Source organism: Rutilus rutilus, assembly GCF_951802725.1.
Source record: "Rutilus rutilus genome assembly, chromosome: 1".
Lineage (NCBI taxonomy): Eukaryota > Metazoa > Chordata > Actinopteri > Cypriniformes > Leuciscidae > Rutilus > Rutilus rutilus.
In genome coordinates this window covers 47,076,337-47,089,264 of record NC_140209.1, presented here as the reverse complement: position 1 = coordinate 47,089,264, position 12,928 = coordinate 47,076,337, and the positions used below count along the sequence as shown (strand labels likewise).

The 12,928-nt window shown below is 37.6% G+C and overlaps 1 protein-coding gene across 6 annotated transcripts in view; it reads left to right on the top strand.

Annotated features, from left to right (window-relative positions):
* stat3 (signal transducer and activator of transcription 3 (acute-phase response factor)) overlaps positions 1 to 11,200 on the top strand; it is a 33,753-nt gene extending 22,553 nt beyond the window's left edge. For 2 of the 6 annotated variants that reach the window (XM_084413625.1, XM_084413623.1), the window contains 19 exons: positions 71 to 171; positions 282 to 433; positions 514 to 672; positions 765 to 857; positions 934 to 993; positions 1,083 to 1,112; positions 1,407 to 1,500; positions 2,007 to 2,054; positions 2,158 to 2,241; positions 2,869 to 2,967; positions 3,071 to 3,206; positions 4,194 to 4,246; positions 4,368 to 4,462; positions 4,566 to 4,705; positions 4,839 to 5,057; positions 5,449 to 5,491; positions 6,451 to 6,510; positions 9,463 to 9,563; positions 9,931 to 11,200. In XM_084413625.1, the coding sequence (XP_084269751.1) occupies positions 71 to 171; positions 282 to 433; positions 514 to 672; positions 765 to 857; positions 934 to 993; positions 1,083 to 1,112; positions 1,407 to 1,500; positions 2,007 to 2,054; positions 2,158 to 2,241; positions 2,869 to 2,967; positions 3,071 to 3,206; positions 4,194 to 4,246; positions 4,368 to 4,462; positions 4,566 to 4,705; positions 4,839 to 5,057; positions 5,449 to 5,491; positions 6,451 to 6,510; positions 9,463 to 9,563; positions 9,931 to 10,037 (1,874 nt within the window). In that variant the 3' untranslated portion in view covers positions 10,038 to 11,200. Of the gene's footprint in view, positions 1 to 70; positions 172 to 281; positions 434 to 513; positions 673 to 764; positions 858 to 933; positions 994 to 1,082; positions 1,113 to 1,406; positions 1,501 to 2,006; positions 2,055 to 2,157; positions 2,242 to 2,868; positions 2,968 to 3,070; positions 3,207 to 4,193; positions 4,247 to 4,367; positions 4,463 to 4,565; positions 4,706 to 4,838; positions 5,058 to 5,448; positions 5,492 to 5,609; positions 6,321 to 6,450; positions 6,511 to 9,462; positions 9,564 to 9,930 lie in introns of those variants that run through there. The other 4 variants (XM_084413626.1, XM_084413624.1, XM_084413628.1 and 1 more) reach the window with 2 other exon arrangements.
* Positions 11,201 to 12,928: the final 1,728 nt, after the last annotated feature.

Here is a 12,928-nt window from a genome sequence, read left to right as displayed (position 1 = left end):
GGTTTGTCCAAAATCTCTTAACTAGTCTTGATCACTGATAAAATCGCTTAAAATCTATGTCACCATGCAGAGTTGTCCCAGGACCTGAATGGAAACAGCCAGGCAGCAGCTACCAGGCAGAAGATGTCTCAGCTGGAGCAGATGCTGAGCGCTCTGGATCAGCTGAGGAGGGTGAGATACAGCACAAAACACGGCGTTGACTTCTGGAATCTTGAAAATAATGACCAGTAACTTTACATAACATTTACAAATGTGTCAAAAGTTTGCTCTCTGTTTTGCAGCAAATAGTGACTGAGATGGCAGGGCTGCTGTCTGCCATGGACTTTGTGCAAAAGAATCTGACAGATGAAGAACTGGCCGACTGGAAGAGGAGACAGCAGATCGCTTGCATCGGAGGACCACCGAACATCTGCCTGGACCGCTTAGAGACATGGTACACAGTCAGTTCACAAACAGTGCTGCTTTTGAATCCCACCTTTTTTAATTCCTTCTTTTCAACTTTTTGCCTTTCAGGATCACCTCTTTGGCTGAGTCACAGTTGCAGATAAGACAGCAGATCAAGAAACTTGAGGAGCTTCAACAGAAGGTCTCGTACAAAGGAGATCCAATTATTCAGCACCGCCCTGCTCTGGAAGAGAAGATCGTAGACCTGTTCCGCAACCTTATGAAGAGGTTTGAAATCACCCTCACGTGTTAAACTGTAAAAACAAGTGAAACAGGATCTGATCAATGATGTTTTCTGCGGTGCTCTTGTCTAATTGCAGTGCGTTTGTTGTTGAGAGACAGCCTTGTATGCCCATGCACCCTGACCGACCCCTTGTCATCAAAACAGGAGTTCAGTTCACCACCAAAGTCAGGTGGGTTAACACAAAGGTGAGTCATAAAGGAAGGAGGTCTAGACACAAATTGTGAACTTTTCCCCCTCTCTTTCAGGTTACTTGTGAAATTCCCAGAGTTGAATTACCAGCTGAAAATCAAAGTGTGCATTGACAAGTAAGTCCCACTTCCTGTCTATGAAACGAAATGATTTTGAGTTGTATTTTGACATGCCAATTGACATTTTTTCCACCTATGTCCTGCAGGGAGTCAGGTGACGTGGCAGCCATTCGAGGGTGAGTTCTGAGGTTAAAAAAGATGCCATTTCCATTACCATTTTAGTTATAGACCAATTTATGTTGGGCTGGCCAACTAATTAGCCAGATTTTTTACATTATTCATGGTTAATTCATGTATTATCATTATCAGCTTATTTTAAGTACACAGTTGTGTAAAATAAATATTTCAGCCATTTTGTAGAAGTTTCATTTCTATCATTTAAATTATATTGAACAGTTACAGGGAAGTATCTCTCTTGTTTGTATCTGTAAGTTGTTGCATTACACAGTGTTCTGCTTCTTTTTCATCAGTTCACGCAAGTTCAACATCCTTGGCACCAACACGAAGGTGATGAACATGGAGGAATCCAACAATGGCAGCCTGTCAGCAGAGTTCAAACATCTGGTAAGCTCAGCCAATACGCCAATTTTATTTTATTTTATTTATTTTTTCGGAGATCAAAACCGAATATTCCGTGGACTTTTGTGTTTCTTCAACTGTGGACACTGTTGGCTCTCTGAACCAAAGCTAAACTCCCTTAAAACACACTTAACTAAAATGAGTCCAGCATTGAATGTATTTCATCTCAAGATCTACGCTGTTAACTTTTGAAACCACTTTATTAGAGGCTAAATTGATTGTTAACTATGACACAGTCATAATTTGCGTGAGCAAGACAAAATAATTTTCACACTCAATAAATGACTTATTTCACTCTTTCTTTAGATAATTATAGTTAAAATATCCTCTTTAATAAGAATCAACTTCTGGGATATAAAGTGCCTCAACAAAATTTCTTAATAATATAATTAATCGAATGTGCCATACAAGCTTCAAGAAGACTGGATCAGCTGTTTACTGTCTGTTGCTTGACATGCATTATAATCCTGACTCGTTCTTCTGTCTTTCAGACTCTACGAGAGCAGAGATGTGGCAATGGAGGCCGAACCAACAGTGACGTAAGGATTTGTATAATTAGCATTGTTACAGTTTTTCATTTTATTTAGGGCTTCTATTGACGAAGTCAGTGAAAGCACCTAAGCTTTGCCCTCTGAACTACAGGCGTCTCTGATAGTGACTGAAGAACTTCACCTGATCACATTCGAGACAGAGGTCTACCACCAAGGACTAAAGATCGACCTTGAGGTGAAAAACTACACACAAACACTTCTGCCAGCAGCAGCACTGGATTAGTTCATCTAAAAATGACTCTTTCATTTTTATCAAGAATTTAGAGTTAAATCAAATGTCAAACATGTCTTATCGTGACATGATTCCTGTCACAAAGACGCTGTCCTGTTGAGCTGTATATCAAATCAAAAGATGATGATGATACTATTACTGAATAAGTCCATCACACTGCTACTGGTGATTGATTCAGTGTATTGAAAGCCAATAAGGTCATTGTAATAGGCTGTTGCCATGGTACCAGCAGTAGGAGGATATTACTATGTTACCAGGCAGCATGTCCTTGGGTAATCTGTCTCTTATCAAACCCATAACCACACACAGCGCTGCCTAGATGCTTATTATGAGTTGATAAGACTACACGCAAAATCATTCCTTTTCTGTTGATGGACACAATAGGGTCACGTAACATACCTACACATGTTAATTAAACAAGATAATTTAAGCCGTTCAGCACTGTTTGCTTTAATAATTATTCAACCTCAGGTCTATTTGCACTAATTAGATTTCTAACAGAGCGTGCTGTACAAAAATAGCAGGATTTGTTATTCTAAATTATAAATAAATGTCTTTATCTCTGTCCAGACACACTCTCTCCCAGTGGTGGTCATCTCTAATATCTGTCAAATGCCAAATGCATGGGCGTCCATCCTGTGGTACAACATGCTGACCAACCATCCCAAGGTTTGAAATTGATCCAAAGCAAGACATACATACTGTTAGCACAAGAGGTTTTTCAGTATAAGCGACTAAGAATCATTTTCTTTTCCCCCCTTTTTTTTCACAGAATGTGAATTTCTTCACCAAACCTCCAGTGGGAACGTGGGATCAGGTGGCTGAGGTGCTCAGTTGGCAGTTTTCATCCACAACCAAAAGAGGACTTACCATTGAGCAGCTCACCACACTTGCAGAGAAACTTTTGGGTATGTGGGTGTGTAATTTAAACATGGAAATAAATAAATATGCTTGAGGATTTTGACAAAAAAAGAAAGAAACTTTTCTCTCAAATTGTTATGCTATATATATATAGTATATGTATATGTATGTGTGTGTGTGTGTGTGTGTATATATATATAATCAGTGGTTTCTGTATTATTGATCACACGATTTTAAATTGCTGAAATGTGCCTCTGAACATGCACTACAGATCAAAGGTTTTGGGTCAGCAAGATTTGTTAATGTTTTTGAAATAAGTCTCTAATGTTCACCTAGGCTGTGCGTTTATTTGATCAAAAATACAGTAAAATAGTAATATTTTGAAATATTATATCAATTTAAAATAACTGTTTTCTATTTTAATATATGTCAAAGCTGAATTTTCAGCATCATTACTCAATTCTTCAGTGTCATGATCCTTCAGAAATCATTCTAATATGATAATTTGATGCACAAGAAACATTTTTCATTATTATTATCAATTCTCAAAACAGCTGTGCTGCTTCATATTTTTGTGTTAACATATATTTTCATTCAAATCAACAGCATGTAATGATGTTTTATTAACAAAGTTTTAGAGGAGCACGGTCAAGTCAAGACACGTCACCTTTATTTATATAGCGCTTTTTACAATACAGATTGTAATCTGTAAATACGGTGATAAAGGGAAATGACCAACTACGGGGAACTCTTGAGTTCGGGCCGAGCTTGAAACCCTCACCTCAGACAGCACCCCAAATATGCATTCTTTTTACTATATCTGATTATATGTAGGGGTGAACTCTTGAAATAGTCTTCACAGTCACCTTTAATCGTTTGTATCTTTGCTGAATAAAAGTAGGAATTTATTTAAAAATAATAATCTTACAGACCCAAAACTGTTTTTCTCTTTCTCTCTCTGTGTGTGTATACAGTATATATCTTAACATTCTTTGTGCATCTCTGTTTAATTGCGCATTTCTGATTTTGTGTAGGTCCGTGTGTAAACTACTCCGGTTGCCAAATCACATGGGCCAAGTTCTGCAAAGTATGTTTCTATAACAACTTTTTGTTCCCTGTCCTGAGTTAATTTTAGTGCAAATCAGCCCAGCTGATCAGATTTCCGTAAACATTGCTGTTCTGTTTCTGTTTCTGTTTGTGATTCGCAGGAGAACATGGCGGGAAAAGGTTTCTCATTCTGGGTGTGGCTAGACAACATTATTGACCTAGTGAAGAAATATATTTTGGCTCTATGGAATGAAGGGTGAGAACTCCTGCTGCACTCGTTGTGTGCGTCCATGCGGTATTTATAGTTCATTACATCAATCACTGCTTGGGTGGTCATATAAAGCTCTTGTGTGCGTCAGGTATATTATGGGCTTCATCAGTAAAGAAAGAGAGAGGGCAATCCTGAGTCCAAAGCCTCCTGGGACATTCCTGCTACGCTTCAGTGAAAGCAGCAAAGAGGGAGGAATTACCTTCACCTGGGTTGAGAAGGACATCAATGGTGAATGCATTTCCATGTACATGTCAAAAGTGTCAGCACTTCGGTACCAAGTCAATGTTGAAATAAAAGTTTTGTACTTTATTAAATGTTTCTGTAGTTGTATAGTTGAATATGTGAATGTATGTATGTGCAGGTAAGACCCAGATCCAGTCAGTTGAACCGTACACTAAGCAGCAGCTCAACAGCATGTCTTTCGCTGAGATCATCATGGGCTACAAGATCATGGATGCCACCAACATCCTCGTCTCGCCGCTGGTCTACCTCTACCCCGATATCCCCAAAGAGGAGGCGTTTGGCAAGTACTGCCGCCCCGAGGCCCAGCCCGATACTGAATTCCCTGACCCTGGATGTGGTGAGTGTCCTTTGCGGGAATAGAATTCATTCTGGCTTAGAATAACATCTGTCTGTTCCTTGGCAAAAGTGTGTCTCATTTCATTCTCATTTGTCTTGGAGACTATTTTTGTATTGGAAGTGCACTGAAAGGGTGTGGTTTACCAGAAACGTTCTCCCTTTGAGGAAATCATCTAAGAATAAGAGAAGAGAGAATGCAAAAGCATGATTTTATTCTTTGGTTATTTTGATCCCAATTCTTTTTAATGGTAGTGTACGAAATGAAATACTTTTATTCATAAAGGACACCTTAAATCGATCAAAAGACTTTTACATTGTTATCGTTACATATTTTCATCAAAAATACTATTCACTCTCCCTGTTTAATAACACGGCGATTGTTTTTCTTTTAGTAATTCAGCCCTACCTGAAGACCAAGTTCATCTGTGTCACCCCGTAAGTAGCTTTCCTTTCTTCCTCACCTCAGTATGTGTGTGAATGATTGATCTTGCTGTAGTCTCTGTTTTCTCTCTCTGTCCTCTTGTAAACTTTGAAATCTCTGGTGACTCTTCAGGCAGGAGCACATGCAAAGTACTCCTCTCAGTTTTCTTTTCAACATGGATCAGGGATGTAGCCACTACTGAATCCTCCAAGGACCCTTCACACCATCCTTTAAACCACAATCTTGCACAAGAAGACAGAAAGAGAGAGAAAATAATGCTTTAAAAAGCACATGATCAACAAAAAAATTAAAGGAGGTTCAGGCTCACTGTTGTCATTAACATGTATTGAGCGCACAACTTGAGGTGAACTGTTGTGTAAACACTTTGTAGCCATGTGATTTCAGAACTTTAATGTAATACATTTAAAAAAGAATAATGTAGAAATCGAATTTAAAAAATCAAAACGAAGAAATCAATTTCCACTGTTAACATGAAATAACAATTGACGCTATTTACATTAATATGCGTTCCTGGGCGATATTTTGAACAATTCCTTGTTTTCAGTGTAGATAATTCCAAATAATGTTTGTCTTTTTGTAATCTTTCATATTCCTATATTTATATTTATATCCATATTAGACTTTCAAAATATAACTTGCTCTGCCTCTGAAACGGCACCAGATTTTTTTATGTTTTTTTTTTTTATGTTGACTTTAAGATAATGAGAGCAATGGTTAATGGACATGGTATATAAACTGTAATACATCAAAATGTACATGCCATGTTAGGTAACATGCTTGGCTACAAGAAAAATTTGGTTGGAATAAAAGCTGCTTCAAACTCAGTCTTGCTTGAATCACAAATGCTTTCTGTCTTTGTAGAGGGGTTGGATTTACTGGAGGTCATCTATACGCGTGTGTGTGTGTGTGTGTGTGTGTGTTAGGCAGGCTATAAACTGACCTCTCTCCATAGGTGTCCTTCTGTCTTCATGGACTTCCCGGACAGTGAGCTGCTTGGGAACGGCTTCCCTGGGTAGGCACTAGGGAGCTGCTCTATGTGTGTGTATGAGACGTGAACGTTTGTGGTCAAACACACTCCTGTAGTTGTCTGCTAACATAGATCATTCCTTTTAACATCTCTAGAGCTTGACCAAGGGTTTCTGTTTACTCACTTCATCCCTTTATAACAAGAGGTCTGGATGTCACGGGATTTTTTGTACAAGTTAAAAGGCTGGAATGGCTGTTGTTCATGTCTCTGAATCTCAGTTTTGTGTTGGTGAACTACTTCCGCTGTAGACAAGGGATTTTTTTATTTATTAATTTCTAAGGTCACAAGCTAACTTCTGTATCAGTATGTGAAATATTTTCACTAAAAAGTGTTTACCTTCTCTCCCATGTTCATTTCTTTTCCCCATCTTCCAGTTTTTTCTATTTCCCCCCTTAGAGGAAAGTGCTATGAATGGAGTGTTGCATTTTATGTGATGTATAAATGGTTTGGTCCCTCAGTATGTTAAACAGAAGACTCATGTCACACATGTGACCCTTATTATGGCCGTGTCCACAGAAAATTTCAATGTATCCCCAATATGATGAAAACACCATTTCAAACCAAAATATCAGTAAAAGTAACAGTGAGGCTGTTGATAGACGTTGAGAACTGTCTCTTAGGAGGCTTTGCCCAACCTGAATATGGCAAGACAAGGATACTGAGCAACAACCACACAAATGACCTCACTAGATGTAGCACATCCACTCATAACTGTTGCCACTGTTTATATCACATCACACTGTATTTCTGAACCAGCTCTGTTGCCGGCCACAGGACCATCTGGAGATATACAGTTTTATCACATTATTTAACATTAATTATATAGTTTGTGATTTATGGTTTGCTTGCAAAAAACATACATTGCTTGCTACTTCTGAATGACTGTCAATGGAGAAAGGTAGTTGTGGCTAACTGGACCATGCTAAACAAACCTCAGCATCTGCAAGAATATCATCTGCACTCTTTTGTGCTCAGCATCCAGAGCTCATGCACTTTTTTTTTCAGGATAGGGTAATTCAACAATAACTGACATAACTTCCCCAATGGGTTACATCTCTATTAGCAAATTCACATTTTATGAGACTCCAGGTTAAAGCAGCAGTCAAAATCTGAACAAATGAAATGTAAAATTTGGAGATGTCCTTTCCTTGTGTGGTAATAAATGACCACATCGTCTAGCGTTTGCTCGGGATGCTGTAAGATAGTCAGGGCTTTTAATGCTCCAGGAAGAAAAACAAGTTTTTGGCTTAAACTTTTATTGGCAATCTTTTTAAAGTGCTCTTTTATCTCTGACAGCGAGTTCTCCGGATTGGTCCTGGTAATGGTATTGGCGTGAGAAAGTGTTTCCGGAAAAACGCTTACAAAGTCTAATATGACTACAATGGTTTAGAGTAAAAATACTGTAACAACTCTTATACCCTTTCTCATACTTGCGATATGTGCAACTTTTAGCACTCTTGCAGTATGAGCAGAACGTAGCACTTTTTAAAATATAATATGTGCCTATTGTTTTTTAAGACCGATAATTTTGTTCTTGGGCAGCCTGAATCTCAGGAGAGGTATATTGATATAACATTTGATGTGAAATTTTACCACCTTTTGGTTTAAATTACACTGGTTAAACCAAAATTAGAGTGTTTTTAAGTATCACTTTTGTTCTCCTCTAGACAGAAAATACACGCATCAAGTATCGATCCCGTGAAATTAACAACGCCTGGTTTAATTTCCCATCAACCTGACATACTAGACAAGATCAACAACTAAATGTCTTGAGTGATCTGAAAACACTAGTTTGACATTTGTATCATTTGATTCCTTTGATGTATCGTCTGTGAGTTCATGACCACTTACCCACAAGTATGAACTCTTGCCTGACTTCTGCACCTCTGCTAGTGTTTTAAGTGCAGACTTCAGGTTCAGAGGTTTTGTGCTTGTTCTCTTGTCTCAACACAAGCAGGAAATAGTGTAGAAATGCAGCTTTACCAAAAACAAACCGCCCGTATGAGCTGTTTGTAGTGTTAACAAATAGGCATGGGTGAACTTTGCCCTCTGGTAAACCATTCGCCAGGTTAAGACTCGATGCTTCAATGGGTAGCCGAGCAGAACACCATAGAAGAGGTCATATTTTAAGCAGGCTATGATATACAGTATGTCAGTATTTATTCAGTAAAATCAGCCACCTATAAAAAAACTAAAAATCAAAGCATGTTACTCTATCAATGGCCATTTTAAAGTAGCCTCTTTTTTTTGCAAACATATGAATGGCAAAAATGTAATGTTAGTACAGTAGCTTTTCCATATGCTAATACAGAATGATCAATCACACGGCATTTACGGCTCAGGTGAAAAGGACGGGGAAATAAAAGTGGACAAGCAACAACTACAACTCCAGATTCACATTACATCACAGCTTGTCAACTATGTAGTAATATACATTTTCAGTGCACTGTGTTCAATCCACTGCCTCTAACACCTGACTGAGTTGTCAAAAATCTCTTAAAGGTATAGTTCACCCTAAAAAGAAAATTCCATCATTTGCTCACCTTTATGTGGTTCCAACCCCATGCCAACTTTGGAGCCCATTGGCTTCCATTGGATGGACAAAAAGACACCGAGACATTTCTCAAAATATATTTATTTTCCACAGTATTAAAAAAGTAATTCAGGTTTGGAACGACATGAGGTTGAATTTTTTTTGGGGGGGTGAACAATCACTTTAAGTTACCTAATATTACGCAAGTGATGCTCATGTGTGTGACTTTGAGTGTGGGTGTGTGAGTGTGTTTTGGTAAGTCGTGTGAATATTGGAGCGAAGGTTTACTCGTGATGTGGTGAATGAACTTTCAGATCTTTCTAAAATCATGACGTCTATATGTGATGGTAGACGTAATGATTGATTGTGTGTCATGTCTAATGTACGCTGCCTTTCTTTTGCAGGACTAACTCTGGCAACACAAGTGATTTGTTCCCGATGTCCCCTCGTACACTCGACTCTCTCATGCACAATGAAGCCACTGAGGCCAATCCGGGACCTCTCGGTGAGACTAATTTCAACAGCTTTCTCAATATGTGCTGCACGTTAACACCTTGTCATAATTACCATAATTTCGAGATGACAACAAGTGACGTTCTCGGACTGGGAATTCTGCCTTTTTATGCCGACACTATCAAAGCCGGTGGTCACGTGGCACAAATAGGAGCTCTCTGAAAATTCCCAGCCTACAAGTTGCAATTACGTGCTTTACGAGGATGTTAGCGCATTTTACAGGTTGAGATTATGGTAATTACAACATGGCGTGAATGCACCTATGCGTACAGTATGAAGAAATCGTAATTTTTTTCAGACATTTTAATGTCTCATAATACTTCTGTTTAATAGTGTTTCTGTTCCCCCCCCCCCCCCAGAATCCCTCACTCTGGACATGGAGTTGAGCTCCGATCATCCCTCACCCATGAGAGAAGGGTTTGCAGCCTCAGCAATCTCAGAAATGGACACCTGCCGAAATGCTTAGGTTTCCAACGTTTTAGTTTTTTTAGTTTTGTTATTTACATAGGGAAAAGTAATTGTCATGTATATAATGTGCTTACGTGCTTGAGCCCTTTTCTCTCTCCGAGCCAATTCTTTTCTTTTCGGTTTTTACAGGCATAGCCACAAGCGTGCAAACGCGCTCGAAAGTTAACTTTTCATCCTCATATCAACATTGATAATACTGAATTGAACTCATTCTTTTTTAAATGATTAAGATGTATGTTCTTTTTTTGTCTTTTATTACAAGAGCATGAGGCATTCAAGACCAATAACGGGAGTTTTTAGCTTTTTTTTTTTTCTTGCAGACATTTGGCCATGACTTTCACTTGTATTGCAGTGTCCACTGGTGTTAGTAAAATATGAAACATATTTTGATCTGTTAGCAAAGCATAAAGCCAGTGAATTCTTCATTCTTCACGTTGATCTTTTGAAATGAGTGTGAAGGGGAGTAAACTTTACAGTAGTATTGATAAGCAGTACTTTAAAGCTGCCAAAACTCGGCATGATCTTGTACCGTGTTGAACATAAACTTCAAATCTGGATTAGTACAGAATTATCATTTGTCAGATAAGTTCGTGCATGCAGGTCTATATTGTCCATTTTAGCTTCTGGTTTATATAAATATACTGTATTTTACTGTTTTACTGAAAAATATTTGACTCTTTTATTGGATTTCTTCGGGAAGTGAATGGAAGAAGATAAATATATATATATAAATATACATTACGCAGATGAGCAAATGTGATATTTCCACCATATACAGTGTCCTAGATGTGATGTTTATTGCGCTAACTTAGATAGCAAGCAAATCATGCACTATAATTGTAACAATTAGATGGTGAATCTTATATATATATATATATAGAGAGAGACACATTTCATACATGCACATATATACAGATATTTATAATTTTGTTCAATTCACTGATCTGTTGTGTCGTCATGTAAGGCAGCGCTTCAAACGGAAATATGATGGAAAATGATGTTTCTTCATTGTGTAACTACTTTTTAAACGTCTGTCAGTCTGAGTTTGTTTCCCAGTCTGTGTATCTATCCTTCTACTCTCAATTTATAGTGTGTATATATACACACTGCACTATGTATGTTCTCTTTATTGTACAATGAATTCTTGATGAGAAACAGTCACCAGCTCTTTGTGTCCTTGAGGCGGTTCTTCAGTTATCTGCTGGGATATACACTACCGATCAAAAGTTTGGGATCTGTACGATTTTTTTATACATCAATACCTTTAAATTGATCAAAAGTGACAGTAAAGACATTTGTAATGTTGCTAAAGATTTATATTTCAAATAAATGCTGTTCTTTTTTTAACCTTCTATTCATCAAACAATACTTGAGCAGCAAATCAGCATATTAGAATGATTTCTGAAGGATCATGTGACACTGAGGACTGGAGTAATGATGCTGAAAATTCAGCATTAAAAAAGATAACATTAAAATATAAAACAGATCAAATTATATTTCACAATTTTTGGTTCAAATTAATGCAGCCTGAGCCTTTTCTCAAAAAACTTTCAAAATCATACCAACCCCAAACTTTTGAACAGTAGTGTGTTCACCATACTGTACGTTCAGCTACCATAACATCTGAAAGTGGAAATAGAGTCTGAACAAATGACAAAGATGACCAGAACTAACAGTTAGGGAAATCAGGACTGGCTTTTACAAGGTGTCCCTGTAATAAATGCCCCTGTATGGGTGCCCTGTAGGGGCATTTTTATCTCAGACCCAGTGGAACAGAATTAAGTGATCATGTTTCAGTAGATATTTAAAGGTCACTCTTCCTGAATGAATCTCATCTGCCTTTACGCAAATGGTAATTACTGAGTGTTTATCTCTCTCTAGCTGTCATTACCCCCAGCCATTCTGCTGTAAAGGTTAAAAAGAGATAGATAGAGACCCTGCATTGGACGTCGTGCTTTGACCTTTCGTCAAGGTTCTTTAATTAGACGTCCAGCTGTTTGTTAGGTTTGCAGTAATGATGTTTATACTTTCAAATAATTGCATTTTTATGGAGACCGGTGACTCAGGAGGACTGAGAATACATCGGTTTAATTTGTGTTGTCTCACAAACAGGATTTTTATTTGCATTGTTACTTTTTTCGTTGTTCCTATTCCATGATACAGCATTATGGTCTTTGTTCAAGTATATGTCAGTCCTGACAAGCTATATGTGAAGCTGTACTGATTCTGAAATTGAATTTACAAAAATCTCTTTTAAAAGCAGCAAAACCATGGTCACTTTCTACAGAGAAATGTTCTCACAGCTTATACAAAGGATGTGCCATTAATAACAATCCTTGCTATTTTGTTCTTTTGATTCCTATCTTTTTAAGATATTGATTCTGCTCTATTCATGTCATTTTCCATGATAGTATAAAATAACTGTATAATTGTAAATGTTACGGCATATTTTTTTTCTCCACAATTATTCATCATGAGCATTGTAGAAACAAATAATTTAACAATGAATATGTTTTGCAGAAACAAATCCCTTCTGAAATAAAGCTGTTACATTGGCTACTCTGAGAAACTGATTGTTTGATTATAAAGACATGAGAATTAATTAAAGAGCAAGTTCATTGGCTTTTCATGAGCCCCTTCATATGTCATGTGGCATTAAACATAGTGCTATTGAATTAACTGCTATTTATTAATAGGGGAGTGGATGCGTAAATGCATGCGCGTGCTTAATATCAAGATTGAAAGAGATTGCTGCATTTGAGAATTTCAAATAATGATAAACAGATATACTTTTTATTTAACATGCCTTGTATTAAAATACACTCTGGAGGAAGGAGACTAAATCTCCACGGATCCCGCACCCTCAGAGAGAGAGAATATGCTGAATCT